Source organism: Etheostoma spectabile, chromosome 9 (genome assembly GCF_008692095.1).
Source record: "Etheostoma spectabile isolate EspeVRDwgs_2016 chromosome 9, UIUC_Espe_1.0, whole genome shotgun sequence".
In the NCBI taxonomy this organism is placed as follows: domain Eukaryota; kingdom Metazoa; phylum Chordata; class Actinopteri; order Perciformes; family Percidae; genus Etheostoma; species Etheostoma spectabile.
Genome location: NC_045741.1, coordinates 14,356,884 through 14,374,143, shown reverse-complemented (window position 1 = coordinate 14,374,143; position 17,260 = coordinate 14,356,884). Strand labels below are relative to the sequence as shown.

At 40.1% G+C, this 17,260-nt stretch overlaps 2 protein-coding genes across 4 annotated transcripts in view; one reads left to right on the top strand and one right to left on the bottom strand.

The window, feature by feature from the left end:
- Nucleotides 1-956: 956 nt before the first annotated feature.
- Nucleotides 957-4,690, top strand: dda1 (DET1 and DDB1 associated 1). The gene is made up of 5 exons (XM_032527127.1): nt 957-1,338; nt 1,836-1,916; nt 2,147-2,198; nt 2,408-2,469; nt 2,663-4,690. Exons 1-5 carry the CDS (start codon nt 1,330-1,332, stop codon nt 2,765-2,767), a joined length of 309 nt encoding a protein of 102 aa, XP_032383018.1. The 5' UTR covers nt 957-1,329; the 3' UTR covers nt 2,768-4,690.
- A 244-nt stretch (nt 4,691-4,934) lies between these two features.
- Nucleotides 4,935-17,260, bottom strand: part of ano8b (anoctamin 8b) — a 39,716-nt gene continuing 27,390 nt past the window's right edge. For 2 of the 3 annotated variants that reach the window (XM_032527119.1, XM_032527120.1), the window contains exons 13-20: nt 17,101-17,235; nt 12,627-12,874; nt 12,099-12,258; nt 11,628-12,020; nt 10,416-10,607; nt 9,979-10,110; nt 9,259-9,369; nt 4,935-8,788 (exon numbers count right to left, since the gene is read on the bottom strand). In XM_032527119.1, the coding sequence (XP_032383010.1) occupies nt 8,048-8,788; nt 9,259-9,369; nt 9,979-10,110; nt 10,416-10,607; nt 11,628-12,020; nt 12,099-12,258; nt 12,627-12,874; nt 17,101-17,235 (2,112 nt within the window). In that variant the 3' untranslated portion in view covers nt 4,935-8,047. The remainder of the gene's footprint in view (nt 8,789-9,258; nt 9,370-9,978; nt 10,111-10,415; nt 10,608-11,627; nt 12,021-12,098; nt 12,259-12,626; nt 12,875-17,100; nt 17,236-17,260) is intronic. The other variant, XM_032527121.1, reaches the window with a different exon arrangement.

Genomic DNA, 17,260 nt, shown 5'->3' with positions numbered 1-17,260 from the left:
CTGCTACTTGAGGTGACGAATAAACCAAGGCACTATTCTACCAATTACTTTATTTGCTTCACAATGCAATGTGTTGATGGGTCCAGAGTTTGTGGGATGGCATTCGGGCCACAACGAGCTGGAGGAGATCAAGTTAGCTACAGTAGCACTATCTCTATTTAAATTTGGTTGGTATGTATGTGTTAAGTCTGGTTTAATCTGGTACCAAATAGCAGTGTTGTTTTTTCATTACTTTAATGTTGGAAAACAGTCCTTCAACTGTTAATTTACAAAGTTTGAAATATTTTGCAAGGAAAACTGGAAAATAGGCTACTCCACAATGGCAAATAATATTCCTTCCATCTTATCAGGATCCCAATCACAAGCATCATGAGCTGGTGCTGTGGCAGTTGCCATGGCTGTTGTTGCTAGGTAACTGTTTGTAGGGAGTCCAGAAGGCTGGTCCAGAAGGCAGGTGCCAGTGAGGTGTAAGGAAGACCACAGAAATCAAGACCAAGCAAACCATTGAGCCAATTATATGTTGTTTTCCCTTTAGCTGTAAGATTAATTTAAAGTGTACCTTTTTATACTGGGATGGTCATACAACAATTGATAATACTAGTATATAAAGAGAATATACCTGTATAAAAAAACATCAAAGACAAGTGTGCATTCCAATAAAAAGTACGGAAGCATTGTTGCAGCCTTAACCATGCTAAAGTAAAACCTAAAGTTTGCAACAATTCCTGTGAATGCCTTTTAGTTTCAAACTTATTATACTTATCTATTTTTTAAATATGTATGGATCTCTTGGCATCAGTAAAGGATCTGGGTACTTCTTTCACCCCTGGTAGCTTGTGATGTCTATTTTATAATGAAGCTCATCATGTGGGAGAGCAAGATTTCCCAGTCAATATTTTAGGGAGGGGCGGGGAGCTTTTGTGTTTAATGATTGGCTGTCAGGTCAAGCTACTACCACGTGGGAGCAAGGCTAGACCAATGGCCGCTCTCAGGGCGTGGTCAATGAACCATCGCTTACATCCAGCCATCATGCTAGCTGAAGTAGTCCTGTGCAACTAGCATTGCTAACTCATGCAATGACATACTGGGTTACGTTCTCTATGTGTAGTAAATTTGTTCATGGACACTGGGACATAGAATGGAAACAACAACGTGTGTGTGAAGGCGGCTGTTTTCTTTGTCGAGAGGACCCGATAGGACTGCTGTCTCGGTTAGCTAGCCTCTAAGCTAGCGCGGCTAACCGTAGCATACTCATACTGCCTGCCATCACGGCCAGCACAACAAACACCAAGCCAAGTCCATAAGTCGGCGTTGGAAATTTCTACCATCATGGAGAAGGTATTTAATCCACATAGGCCATGCTTGTAACGTTATCTTAAGCTGCACCACAGTTCTCACATGGCATATGGTAATACCGAGCTAGCTGCTAGCCACACCTGCTGTTCTACTGTTGGCATTCATTAACCGATGCCAAGCCGGCCGGCATCGTTATGTGTTCTGGGCTGTTCAGATCTGACTTGCAAAACACTCTATCTGAAGTCATTACCTCCTGTTGGGAGGTTACGTGAGTAGCAGAAGGCCCGTTAGCGTGCATGGGTTGCTAAGATGAGGGAACGCCCAGTACTGCTCAGTGACTGTATTTATCCTGCATCTACAGTCATTTGCAGGGACTCCTCATCTGGGGGTTTCGTAACCATCCGCCTCAGTGGAGGGCGGATAGACGGGTGACTGAGGCTTGCAGTCTTAAGGGTCAGATTTAAAATGAGAGACGAAAGAAAAGACTTCTCAAAACCAGAACTGCGGGGTTTAATCATCAACACACCCTCTTCCCACAGGCTGATTTCTTGAAAGGACTACCCGTCTACAATAAGAGCAACTTCAGCAGGTTTCATGCAGACTCCGTTTGTAAAGCATCTGTAAGTACCTTATTATACTATTTATGTCCTCAAACTGTCAATATTAACTCTAATGAATAATTGCTTTGGATGAGATGCTTAACAATTGTCTGCAATATTTGCTCATACACACACCAAATAACGTAGAAACTATCAAATCCTGTAATTGTCCCTTAACTAAATTACTCACAAAAAATGCATAAGGACAACACACAACTGTAATTTGTAACCTCCTTAGTTATTATTTACAGAATCGGAGGCCTTCTGTGTACCTTCCAACACAAGAATACCCCTCTGAACAGAGTAAGTACCAAACTCAAAGTCAAGGGAAAACGGTGAGGAAAGTCTTAAGCTTCAAACCATAAATTAAGAGTAAGGCTATATTAACAGAAGCTGTTGCTTTACTGTAGTTGATCACTAATGTGTTATTACTACATGCATTTTGTGGAGACTGCTCTAAAATCTTTTTAACAAAAAATGTTAGTAACATGTTGACTGTGTTCGCTCTACAGTTATTGTAACAGAGAAAACCAACATTCTCTTGCGTTACCTCCATCAGCAGTGGGACAAAAAGGTGAGCATGTGCAGTTCTTTGTTCTTTCCAATTTCATTAGTCTAGCCTCACTCACTGACAGTCTACATCTTTGTTCGTTGTTTGGTCTCAGTTATTCGTAAGCCTCAACATCTTTAGTCTTTGGTAGCTGGATTAGTATAAAAAAGTAATATGTGATTTTACTGACTGCTGTTAAATTCTTTGTGTCACATAGAATGCAGCAAAGAAAAGGGAACAAGAACAAGGTGAGGGTGACAGTCCGGCACCCCCAAGGAAGATTGCACGGACAGATAGCCAAGAGATGAATGAGGACTCATAAGTGTGTGTGTGTGTGTGTGTGTGTGTGTGTGTGTGTGTGTGTGTGTGTGTGTGTGTGTGTGTGTGCGTGTGCGTGTACAGAGTATAGCCAGTATAAACCAACCCCACCAAATTTGATTAGGATAATCCCACCTAAATAATAAATACTTCTGGGCATTCTGCACTATGGCAGGATGCCTTTCCTGGCATCACCAATAGCTAAAATATACGTGGAAGTAGGGAAATATCTGTCAACAAAGCAGCCATTTATTGTCTAAAATTGTGTGCATTAAATTAATATAACCAGAAAAGATTTGAAAGCCACTGTTTGCCACTGACAGAACAGAGTGGTTGTCAGGAAGGGAACTTTATAGTGGTGTTTTATTTTAATGTTATGCTGGGTACTCTGTGTTTGCATACATGCTACGCTGTGAGCGTGTTGTACTGTATGCTTGAGGTGAATGAATAGTTGAAAAGCGTTAGAGTTGATTTAAGTTTAGAGAGGGACTTGACAGATAGTCAGACACTACCTTTGAAATTGTCTCATACACATGACTTGTGTAGCCACTTGGTCACTTAGAAAGTCTGTCCTGATTTGTGCAAAGACAACTTTTTGTTACTGTTTTAATTTTATTATAACAATTATTTTTTACGTATGGCAATGAGCTTCCTGCCAGCCACAGTGCCCACCCTCTCAGTTTCACTGCCCACTCTGCAACCACATGGGGGCATTGCAACATTTCTCCACACTGAACTAAGACTGCACTGTGAAGAACTGCACAAAGTAGAAGCAACTGTCCCATAATCCCCCATAGATATGTGTTTATGGTGAATTGCATACCGTGATTATATTCTGGGACTTGTTCTTGTAGGATAAATGTTGTGGTGGTGTTTCTGAGAAATATTTTTTACATCTAGCACCACCTTCTGGCTAAACGATACTAGTGTATGGGATTTTCTGTGAGCTTTTGCTGCTCTTTCATAAAAGGACAAAAAAAAATAAGGAAAAAGTTGAGCTTGAATACAGAGTTGTAAAATGTTGGACTTTTAGTTGCACAACAATGTAACAGCACATATAGTGATGAAAAAATGTACAGGAATGTCTGGAAAAGGAAAGAAAAAAAAGAAGAATGTTATGATCTGTGTAAATAATTGCCAGTACCAGAAGTTCATCCAATATTTGTGTCTGCCTTTTTGTAAAATAATTCATGCCCATGGATATGATAGAAAAAGGACCTTTTGTGAAAGTGAAGTAAAGAGCCACGGTGCTCAGTGGATGTTACCTTGCCTTGCATGTTGATGTTTTCACGACCGGGTATTATACTTCCGGACCAGTAATAAAACTTAAGGGGTGTTGTGGTGTTATCTTGTGTGACTGTGGAAGGTATTAGCCTAGAGGCCTTACAACCTGTCATCATGGTTTGGACCCTTTAGCTCCCCCAGCTCAGGGCCTGGGATAGCTGTACTGTTCGCCCTGTCTTTGTGACAGCCCTAGAGGGTTTTTGTCACACGAGCTGGCTTAGATGAACACGGGGCTTTAAAGGGACCTTATATTTTCAGCCATAGAATGCACAGTAAGCATGCACAGCAAAGTGCAGTCGCCATCCTGCCTTGTTCCTGAGCTTCAGTTTGTATTGGTGTCATATACTGTACAACACTGAATTAAGCTTTTTGTATTATTATAAATATCACTGCCCAGCAGAGTCAAATAAAAGCTTCCTGTCCTTTTTTTGGTTGATTCTGCAATGTGGGGTGACAGTGAGGTCTTTCATTCTCCTACCTACGGTGTAATTACTGTCTGTTTCTTGAGCGTAAAAAACACAGTATGCTTCTGCCCAGATAGACTATTCTACCACACCCTAATAAGCCTTGCCCCATGTCATGTGTGTTAGATCATCAGATATGTTCTTTTTAGCGTTGCTGAAATAAAACTGCATTGAAACTGTTTTTTTGTCATGTGATACTTCTAGATGATTGTACGTCCTTGATTTAAGGAGATTTTTATTCCCAGTATTGAAAACATTTGTCAGTGAAGAAAAAATGTGCAGCTGTGAACAATTTCACAACACATGAAATGCATTTGAAATAGTTTTATTAACCATTTTCAGGTCTTACAAAAATATGACAAAATAAATTAAAATAAATAAATAATCCCATTTCCCAGTATTTCTCTTTAAAAGATCTTTTTTTGTACAGTGGTACGTTGGAAGAGCATATGATGTTCAGTAAGTGAGACTTCCATGAAGGTCGTAACTTAAATTCTTGAGGTTAGGGTCAGGTTTTTAATGTAGCTATGGTGAAAACCTCACCTGTTCACACGTTCTCCAGAAGAAGACAGTACATTTACTAAATTCAGTCAACTAGTTTCACATCAGACTGCCTAGATAAGCCCAAATCTTGTAAAGAACCGCAGTTGCTTTAATGGTGAATTACTGACAGTTGAGTCTCGGTTGTTTGAGCTGCTGTCCTGACGTGAGGGACGCCTGTGCTTGGCCTGGTGCTGTCACTGGCATGGGATGCCTCTTAAAGAAGCTGTCAATGATGCCCAAGATCTATTCATTTACTTCAACCAATGCTTTAAATGCCTCCAGATTAGCAATATGCAGACGTTATTGCTGCTCCTAAGAGTGCAATGATGAAAAAAGTGATAGGTTGTTAAATGCTGTCAATTTCTATCAAATTAAGTTGTAATCAGTTTTCCATGAATTCTCAGTTTAGTCACCTCTGCTCTTAAAACTGGCTTCTCATTTTCTACACAAACACAAATGATAATCTATGGTCTCTATTGAATCATGGTGTCACTCATTCCTGAAATGCTGAATGAAAAAATTCTGAAAGAATAAAGATTTTGGTAAAACTACGCTCAGCTATGCTTACCATCCTGTTCTCTATCATATGCCCCTTTAACAATGACCAGCATGTGATGCACAAAGACATGAAAGATATCAAACTTCTCTCAGCGTTGCACTTCTCATTTTACATTTATAATGACCAATAACTTCCAAATATACAAAATAACTGTAGATTCACAGTAAAATGAGACTGTGACCACACACATTGATCTCCAGCATTTAATGTCAGTAGGATCTTTTTGCCTGTTTGCTGAAGTACATTTTTGTTTTCCTTAGGCATGGGATTGAAAGGTGGATCATACTTGTGAAGTTGTTACAGACACATTAAAGCCGCAACACAATATTTAAAAGAAAAACAGTTTGAAGCTCAATGTCATCATTGTTCCTAGACTAGACAGATTCTGTGAACACAAAGCTGTGGATGGATGAGATTATTGTTATTATTTTAATGGTAAGTAAAGCCAGATTCCTTATGTTAAATATGAGACAGGAGAGAGCTGACATTGGAAATTGAAGGGACACAAATAAAAGATGCATAGAGTCCAGCTAATAATAATAATAATAACAATAATAATAATGCAGTAGGATGTGTGCTGTGGGTGGGGGAGTTAGTTTAGACTTATAGTAATACATCTCCTACAACTCAATGTTATTGCCAAAATGCACGCCAGAGGTGATGGTGTGAAAATGCATAGTTAATGTTTCTCTCGCTCAACCTACAGTGTGATAGCCTCTGAAACTTTGTGTACCTGTGTGCACCTTATCTAATGTCACCATAATACATTTATTTTTGAAGAGTCTGCAGCCTGACACTCTATTGTTATTGTCCCCGCTGTACACTGAAGACGTGTTATGGGTTAATAGTCAATAGTGAACTGAACAAACATATTTTGCTATGCAAATAAACTCTGGCGCCACCTTATGGAGACCTTACAGAAGTGAAATACCTGTTTCTGGTAGATGGTATGCTTACTTAATGGATTGGCATAACGTATACCTTAGAACACTCTAAAACATACAGTACACATACATCTTGGGTTAACAGTATTCTCTGAAAAATACCGCTTTGGTTAAAAAAGTAAATTCCCATCCGCACTGCAATAAAAACAATGCTGCAAATGGTGTGTATAAAAAGATATGGAGCTCAACATAAACAAGAGCAACTATTAGTTGCCCCATAGTTGCTGAGAGTAGAGGCAGGTGAGTAGATAGCATGTATTGTGTAAAAGGTGTAAATCAAAACAATCCAGCTTTTGCATAATGTTATGAGGCAGGCTGGTGTTGATCCTCTCTCCTGCAGAGCGATATAGGGTTCTATGCTGGGCCTAAGGGTTTAGTGCAAATGTTACTTCTTAAATTCTACGCTAGTTTGCCAAGTCTGGTTAGAATGTGTGGAATAGAGCCCCATCTGTGTTTATTAGGCGCTCCACGAGCTTGAATGGAGAACAGCACGCACATTCCATGTTCCGTTTTCTCAAAATCACCTTTGTCTATTTCTGCTTTTTTTTGTCTCTCTTCCACTTGCTCTTTTGCAAAAAAATACTGGTACGTTACAGCTCGATTAACCAAACTCTTTCCTTCCTTTTCAAACTAATCTGCCACTGTCAAAGGATGGGGAGAAGTGTTCAAAGCTCAGACATCACCTCAGCTTTGAAAATAAAGCCGGTGATACATCAGGGATGCTTATTACGGGAGGGTTTGTGATGACTGATAAGAATAAAAACACTGACTGATATTGCTATTCCATTTTTTCCACTTCAATATAAAAAGTGAAGGGCCCAAGAATTCCTCAAAGTTAAAAATGAGACAATATCTAATAATCACTTGAGTTGTGATGGCTAAAAACACTCTCAGAATTTATTTGATGTACAATTTGTGATCATTTCAAACCCCTGTGTAAATGTTTTAAATCCTTTTGTCTCCACAACAGACGGTGTTGTTATTGTTATGTCCTAGTGGGAGGCCATTGAGATGCTTACAATTTATGACCAGAAGAAATCAAGATGCACAGCTCTCTGCTTTAAAGGCTTCAAAATATTAGAAACGCAGCTCATGCATTTCTTTATGTATTGCAGACAAGGAAGTATTTGTTTGTGTGTGTGTGTGTGTGTGTGTGTGTGTGTGTGTGTGTGTGTGTGTGTGTGTGTGTGTGTGTGTGTGTGTGTGTGTGTGTGTGTGTGTGTGTGTATGTGTGTGTGTGTGTGTGTTTATTCGCTCATGACAAGAGTGCTTACATCTTTCTTATAAAGCCTGTTTTTTTGCCTCTCAGCAATAGAGCAAGCCAAAACAATAGTCACCTCTCATCCATCTCATCTCCTCTTTCTGCTTCAAGTACTTCTACACATAGCCTGTGATAGCACAGAAGGTAGGCCAGGCCTCTCCTCACAGTAAACACATCACTTATTCAGTTGAGATGTAACAAATGACAAGTTTGTGTGTTTCTGAAGCTACTAGACTTTAGAGCCAGCCGGGTCCAAGTCTGTTGCATGTCCGTTCTCTGACCCTTCCCCTCCAGGTGAGGGGATCTCGTCTGGAACACCATTCAAGTCAGACCTGGATGGTTGTCTGTCTGACGTCTGTGATGATGATCCTTCGCCAGGTCTGTGCAGCGCAGCCCCGTTCACACACGCTCCCCCCTCAGACTTCCCGAAGTTAAACAGTTTCCCAGGGTTGAAGGCTTTGCTGGGTGACTGAGAACGCTCCTGAGAGCTGCTACCTGATGATGAAGATGATGATGATGCTGTAGCTGTGGTGTTAGCAGCTGTGGTGGTGGCCGCAGAAGCCGCAGCACCTTCCTTCTTATTCTCAGGTGACTTGAGGAATTTAAAACTCAGGAACCCGGGCAGCTTCGGCTCATTTCCGGTGGGGGACTGAGGGGAGCGAGCGCCACTCGAGGAGAACTTGCTCTGCAGCGGGATGATCTGTTTCAGCTTCATCACGTTATTGTTGGCCAACAGAGAGCTGGGCCTCTTGGGTTTGTCTGACCCGCTGCCCCCTCCTCCTCCGGCCCCAGGCCGCGATTTGCTGCTGTGACTTTTGTCGTGGTGATGATCCCCAGAGGAGTCGCCCTTGCTGTCGTCCCGCTCCCTTTCCCTGCGGGCCATATGCTCCGCCTGCCTCTGCCTCTCCTCCTCCTCCCTCTTCCTCCTCTGCAGCTGCTGGTAATGCTGCTGCGCCTGCCGCTCGTGCTTCTGCAGAGGAAGGAAAAACACATTCTCACAATGTATTTACTAGAATCAGCACTAACCCAGCTAACCATTACAATGCTGCAGTGCTACCTATCGAACAAATCCCTTACTAAGAATCCTGCATTAGTACTGCAGGGGCCATTACAGCCTAATCTCTTTTCTATGTTCTACTTGTATTGTTTCTCAAAAGTATAATTACTAAAATATCACCAGAAGTTTAAAATATGCAATTTAGCTCTAAAATGACACCTGCATTGTTGCAGTACAGCTTGTTTGCAGCAGAGACTTTGGCTCCTCTGGTGGCTACAGCTATGGATTTTTCTATTTTATTAAAGTACTCTGTTCATAATGAGGTAGTTGTTTGAGGGCTTGTTTGAACTGCCTGAATAATTATTGAACTTCATCCATCTCGTGCATCTCGTTTGTCCATGACAAATAACATTTTCTTGTTCTTGTGCTGTCACAGTATTTACCTTAAAAGCCTCCCTGCGCTGATAATCCAGTTTAGCCATCTCCTCTCGGACCCATGTAGGAATGTCAGGGATTGCCACATGGATGACGTACTTCAAGAGGATGGCAAAATGCTGCAGATATACAGGCAGGTAGAAAGAGGAGGTTTTGGGAAGAAACTAAAAATTATTCCTTGAAAGTACAATCCCAATTAGATATAGGACACGATGATTTGAAATACTCTTTAAGGGTATGTTACTTGAACTAATTCTTGCACAATATTATCTAGACCTTGAAATCCTGCTACTGATAGGCCTGACTTCTTTATCAGGCCAAGACAGAGCTGCAGGCTGTTTACCTTTTTCCAAATATAGGCAAGCACAGAGTGCAGCACTAACATAACCGGTATCTAAATATGTTACAAGTACTGTAAGAGGAGAAACATGAGGAGCGTTTCAGGGCATCTGTTTATGCTTTTTAAAAGATTGGCAAGTTGGGAATACATTATTATTCATCAGTGTGACCATCATTTGAGTTTATTGTGTCATACAACCCTTCAACATGTTTGCAGGTATAAAAATACAGACAGTAGTAAACTTGTTTGCAGTCTTAATACCTGGCGCATTTTCTGATTATCTTACAATTTGTGCTTGGTCACAAAATGCTGTCTCCCTGAGAAAAAAAGTTTAAAAAAGCACCGGTCCAAGCACTTCAGACGGACTTGCAGGAAGGAGCAGCAGTACCTCAAGGATGACGATGGAGATGATGGCCATCTCGGGGCTGAGCCACGGGAAGAGACGCTGTAGCTGACCACATTGACCAATCAGGTAACAATTCACTATGATGGCAATCAGGCCCATGGCTTCCATCGCAGTCTGTGAAGGAGAAAACAAAAAAGGATTAACTTTGCTGTTTCTTAACACTGACTTTGTGCTATGCACAAATTAAATTTAGCTCAGTTATTCCAACCAGTTACTAGTAATTGATCTATTAAATGTGATTGCTACACAGATATATTTCCATGATCTGGTCTTTAACTTTAAAAATGGATATCAAGCCAGTGTGTGTTACATAAAACAGCATAATTATAACTATTTAAATGTGTCTTTGTATGGCAATGAATTCAGTCAATTTACAATTATGGCATAACAACTTCATGAGCTTGTGTTAACTTTCTGACCTGCCACTGGCCAATGCTCTCCACTCTAATTCCAAAGGGCCTCTGCAGACCAGTGCAGAGCTTAAAGGCATCGCTGCGGATCTCAATGATGTTGTTGATGAGCGCGCACATGGCAGCCAGAGGGAAGGCTGAGGAGAAGAGCACCACGTAGCCAAACTGGACAAACATCTCTTGGTAGTCCTGGAAGGTGTCCTGAGAGGTGCAGAGTGGACTATTAAACCACAGCTCTAACAAGTGAGTAAAGTCTGAATGCAGCTAGAAGACAAGACAAGACTGCAATTCTGTAGAACAAATCAATGCACAAATGGTACCAAATAACACAAAAGATGTCATTAGCTTTGTTTAGTTGTCATTTAGTAATTTATGATCTTTTGGAAAATAACCCCGTGTTATCTATATCACACTCAAGACACGTGTCATGATACTGTGAAGGCTGAGGGATATGGTTGGAGCGTTGCAGTGCTTATTTGCGACATGTATGAAACCTGAGTTCAGTATGAGTAGAATGACAGTGTTACCTGGCAGCTGGCAACATGTATGGCTAAGTTGTTTACCAACTATTATACAACATTTTACGATTATTTTCTATCTATCTAATCTAAATGAAACTCTTCACAATCTAAGTTTCCTGGAAAACCTTAAAGAGATTTTGTCAACCTGGGTAATATTCTCATGTTTTTGTCTATTATGACTATGATTGGTAATGATAAAATTCTACTCAATCATTTTAGACATTTGGGACATCTACATTAACCGGGCAAGGAGCATGAGTCACCAACAGCTTTCCAAATCACAGAAATCATCCCAAATAGGATTTTAAATCTGACCATAATTAAACACAGAATGTAGTCCCCTGGAAATCCCTCTCGATATTGCCAAGAGCTGCACAAAAATGACATGGTGCAGTTTTCTTTGCCTGCAACTATACAATAAAGGCATGCCCCAGTTGGATTACAAACTCAAAGATGTGTGAGAGGATTTGGGTTAAACTGAAGTTTTACAAAGATTCTGTAGGAGACCTCCAGACCTCAATCAATGTCATTCTTCCAGAGGCGATGATTAAACTGTTATTATGACCATTAGTCATAATATGAAAATAATAACACCCAGAGTGACAAATTCTGGAATTTACCATTAAATATTTCAAAAGATGCAAATTGCCAGTGCCTGTGTGGCGTTTACAGAATAAGGTCACTATACAGTCCTGCTTACAGAGTAGGTCTGCATGCAGCTCTCCATCTCAGCCTGAGTGAGTATGTTGCTCTCTCTTCTCTCTTCAGGGGGGTCTATCCACGATTCCCTTTTTGTCTTAGGCTCAGGTCTCTCTATGCTCCTGCCTCTTCTCCTGTGTTGTACTGATGTGCTGCTCTCTGACCCAGAAGGCAGCGGGGCAGCGCTGGCAGAAGCCCCAGCATTAATTCCCTCAGTCATGCCTGTTGCTCCCCCCCCTGGCTCCTTCACATCATGGATGCCATTATCATCGTCGTCGTCACACATTTCAAATACAGAGGCAGGGTCCATTCCTTTTTCTACCATCGTGGGGCTCCCTTCTTCCAGGAAACTGGTGTCCATGTGGGGCCCACTGCAGACTGGCCTTCTGTCCACCTTAACAACAAAAACACATTAGCGCAACAGCATCAGTATCATAACACTTCATAAATATTGTTATCACACAGCTTATACCTTCTCTATGAAGCTGACTTTCCTCAGCTTCAAACCACAGTCGATCAGACTTTCCTCCTCCGTCTCTCCTTCACTGAACCTCCCGCTGTCAGCCTCGTCCCTCTCACCTCCATCCTCCTCATCAGGCACCCCGCATCCCCCGTTCAAACACTTCTTTTCCCTGAGAGAAGTTGAAAGGACAAGTAGACATCAGACAAAATGTGTGTGTGTTAACCATTCACAGCAGTGTTCTGTCTACAGTATTTCCTCAGTGTTTGTCTGGCATGAATCATAACTGCATGCGGCTCGCAGACATTGTCAAGTGCAGATACAGTGGCTTTGAGTGTTGGTGTGGATGACAACAGTAAACACTTAAATGTCATTGTTCATTATACTGATCTTATGACAAAGTGTCAGTTCCTCTCATTGCATTCTTCAAATGGAATTATTGAAGGATTTAATTCACTTCACTTTTAGAGTGTTAATACTTGCAAGTGTATGTTTACTGCATTGATTATTCTAATTAGAGTTGTAGATAATGAGTTTGACCTTCTATCTGGCTGACCCAACCCGGGCCTGGTGCCCCTCAGTCCAGGTCCTGGCATGGCCTGGTCAGTGGGAGAGACCTGGGCTTTTCCAGCTGCTAGTCGTGCATATTTCAGCAGCACTGAAAGCAGCAGGTCCCACACAGCTCGCAGTGTGAGCTCGCCCAGCTTGTGGCGCTCATATAGATAAGGCTGCAGCACCTCCTTCACATTTTGAAGGAACTGGCGTATGATGAGCAGAGTGGCCAGCATCTGACAAGGACAGAGAGAATCATTCAGAAAATATTACCACACTGAGTGAACATGCTGTATAGGTCTGCACGATTAATCGTTGTAAAATCCCAATCTCGATTCACCCTGTTCACGATTTCATTTTTAAATGAATTTGTTAGTATATATATATATATACTAACTTTGAGCCGAATGCATCACGCCCGCTACTACTTTCTTGTGTGAGATTTAAACAGACTGTATGAAATTGGTTTTAAAGCGCTCCCAAGCGCTGCAATGCTCTCCCTTCTCTTCATTGAGGCCTCTATGTTTACAGGCTCGTGGTAACGCCTGGTGACCTATATGTGCTATAGATGCCAAAAAAATCTATGTTTGGTTAAAATTATCGAGTAAATGTCCTTAGTTTTCGTCTTTGATAGGGTAAATAACGTTAGATCTTTCCGACCGTGACATTTCATTCCGTCTTTAAATTGTATGATGTTTTTGTTGAGTTATTATTACACAATACTATTTCTGACCTTTTTGAATCCCCTGACAAATAACCCATATTACAAAAAAGACTAAACTGATAAAAACTAAACTAAAACTAATTATTTAAAAAAAATAAAAACTAAACTAAACTAGATTAGATTAAATATACTTTATTCATCCCACAGTACTTGCAATGGAAAAGTATAAACACAGATATTAAAGATATACAGAGAGTGTGTGGAGGAATTGAAAAAACAGGAACAGAAACTACAACATTATCAGATTCTGTTCCTGTTTTTTTTATTTACTCCACACACACTCTGTATATCTTTATTATCTGTATTTATATTTTTCCATTACAAGTACTTAACCCGCTTTAAAAATTAACTAAAACTAAACTGAATTTGAAAACAAAAAGTCAAAACAAAAGAAAAATGAAAAATAAAGAAAAATGCTAAACTATCATAACCTTGGTTTGGTACTGCCAATTTGTTTTGTTTTGTCATGGTCAGAAAAATCATGGCAGAGAATCGTGATATCAATTTTAAGCAAAGAAATCTGGCTTTGTATTTTTCTCTGAATTGTGCAGGCCCAAGGCTGTGACTATACTGCCCAACTAATCAGAGGATTTAAAAGAAACACTGCAAGGGGTTGGAAATGAGCGAATGTAGAAAAAGAGGACCAGCAGGACAGAAACATATATACATTACAAATGTAATTTATCACTGATGTGGGCCCAGAAGTGGAATATGTTGGAAAAAAACAACAGGGAGCAGTGCAGCTGCAGTTTTTTGGACAATTTGATTGATGATGCAATAAGGCCAAGGAAAGATGAACATTGACACCTTGAGTAATACTCATACCTTGCCGACCAAATCCAAATTACACACACACAAACAACAGAAAGAACAAATAAGCTTAACTAGAAGGATAATTCAGGTGTATTCAACATGAGTATATTTCATGATTTGGAGTTATTTTGTGTAATAATAGTATTCTCAAGTTAACTGCTGAGATATGAGATCACAGTAACATCACAAAAGAGAAGTCTGACAGGACAAGTAACTTAAGCAGTCAGAATTTCATACAGGTTTTAAACAAACCCTCAGGGTGGCAAAGATTGCCAATAACTATTATAACCCCATCATTTTAAGTGAGCTGATGTCAGTTTTACCTCCAAATAAAGCTGTTTGGTTTTAACCTGTGTGATTGGCTGAATGCTTATGTCTTTTGACCCATCAAGCTTTATTGTAGTAATGTCGCTTTGTTTCCAGATCTAAGCAAGTAAATATTGTCAAAACTGATAGAAATGTTGGCCAAAACTATGAAAATAGAACCCAAGTTGTAATAAACCACATTGATCCTTTAACACTCAAAACCGAGCAGTGAATCCATCTTCAGCAGCCCTTTAATATACACCCAGAGGACACGCATACTAAGAATTGCAGCATCACAAAGCTTACTATCTATTACTGGTTTCAATATAAAAAGCATTTGTTTCCAAGTCAAATAATGCCAACACAAACATTTTTTTAGCAACAGTACAGAATGCAAACACAAAACAACAATGATTTCCTGACAGGAACATGGACAGAATGTTACTTTCAGTCAATGATGGAAGACCTCAGAAATGGAGAAAAGGAGATATCATTTTCCATTGCTACCTACTAGAACAGTCTGCACAGACACGCCACGGATCCAACCAGATGGTTTTCATTTCAGATACTTAAATGACTACACTAAGGTCACGATTCCCTAAATTCTTCTTCCCTAAATGAGTTTTGACTTTTTAGGTTATGATTTTATTAAATTTAAACTTTTTTTTTCAAAGGGGATGGCAATGCCACAATAAGAGCAACTAGGAGAAGGGTACTTGCAACAACAGCTTGAACTTTGCAGAATTTATGCGGCACAATTAAATGCCCCATAAGTTAAAAGGGAGAAAAGGTGAATAAGGAACTAATAGAGATAACAACATGAAACTTCTCCAGCTGATTACTCACATTAAGATAATTATTTTTGTATTACAATTTACGGAAACATTTACGTTTAAATTATCCAATAATGGCTTTTGGTCAATTTAGCAGACATTTACAGGCATAGATAGACAAGGTTTAGTAAAAATAAACATCTAAATGTGTATTTTAGATGTTTCATTTCCAATAGTCTGAAAGAACACATGTTATGGTAGTAAAATAGCCCAAAACTTCAAATTGAAATTTTTTACTTTTGCCTGTCTCCCCTTAACATGGTGTACCTGAAGGCACCATGGAGTCCCATTGGAGCACACATGCTTTACCTTCCTTGTTTGTTTACATAACTCACTCACTGGGAAAGGCAAAATGTTGCCACACACTGGTGAATTCAGGGAAACAGGAGGATGTTTCCAGTTCTGTTTCTTGGTTATCTCTGACTCCGGCCGTGGCCATGGTGTCTGGAAAGTCAAGCTGCAGGGTAGCGGTTAGCCATTGTTAGCAATGCCAGCTTTTAACGCATTACGTTGTTTTTGTGCATATAAACAGCATAAAATCATGTCTACAGATGTGAACAGCACTGCATGTACGACTGATTTAGTGAGCTACAAATAACAAAGAAGTGCTTATAACTGTATGTTACAGTACTACAACTTTCACAACTGTTTATGCATGGAGCAGCCATGTTGGATTTTTAGCTCGAGGTACTCGGAAATCCGAAGTCAGGGGGCATGTTTCCAACTTTGACCTCGGAAAATCCGAGTTCCGAGTACAAATGGAACACACACTGTCTGCAGAAAAAATTAACAGACAACAGATCTTTTCTTTGGACGTGTACAAGTTGGTGGGGGTGGGGGTAGAGAGAGAAAAATATTTCAGGAATCGCCAAACCTGCTTCTGATTTCAATGGTCTAAATCGTAAGCTCATTTTGATCGATTTTTGATTTAAAATTTTGAAATTGTGATACCCCTGGACTACTACCCCTACAATAGTCATTTTTTGGAATATAATTAAGCATAATCCCATTCTTTCAATGCTATTTAACCCTTGTGTTGTGGCCTAATGCAGTTGTAAGTAGAATGATAGTTTAGCTAAAAGATAAATATGCTGTGACAAATGTTTGCAGAAGCTGTGCTGTACTGGTTGGGAATCAGACATGAAAATCAGGCAATGTTAACAGAATATGACAAGCTCAATGAGGCGGAAGACAAAGTGAAAAATTAACGTACGAGTGGTGAGAGTTGTATTGGAAAAATAATTCCCACAAACTGGACGAAAGAAAAAGGCCAATTAAAAAAATCCACATTGACTCCTCATTCCCATGTCAAAGGAAAATACGGCAAACTCTCTCAACTATTGTAACTAGAAATTATGCTCATATGTGCAGGCAAGGAGGTCACAATTTGTTCTTAATCAGTCAGAAATAAAAAACAATCATTAAAACAATTAAACATCTTCTGACCGCTACATTTTAAATTTCCTATCGCATCACACTACCCATCTATCATTTCTGTCTGGTAAAAGCCATGTGTCTCCCAAATTTGGAGTTGTTAAGAAGCACGAATAACCGGATTATATTTGACATCATTACATTTTAAAATATTTAATTGGGTTTTGCATCTTCTGGAAGTTGCACAGTTTTCACCAGACAATCAAAACACACGCTGTATAATTTTATACAAAGCAGGTTGGTAGTTCAAGTTCATGTCGCGATCGACAAGGAGCATGCAAAGTTAAGACCCAGGTGGTCATAAATTGAACTTGGACCTCTTTCCCAGACAGTGGATATACAGGGATCATACTTTGGACTTGAGTAAAGCCCTGAAGAACCAGGGAACAGAGACCACAAGCATCTGGATCTTGAAGAAGAGGCAAGGAAGCAGATTGACCCGGACCTGCCGCTGCAGACTCCTTAACAAGGACAACACCAGCAGCATCTTCCACAGATGGACAAATGAATGA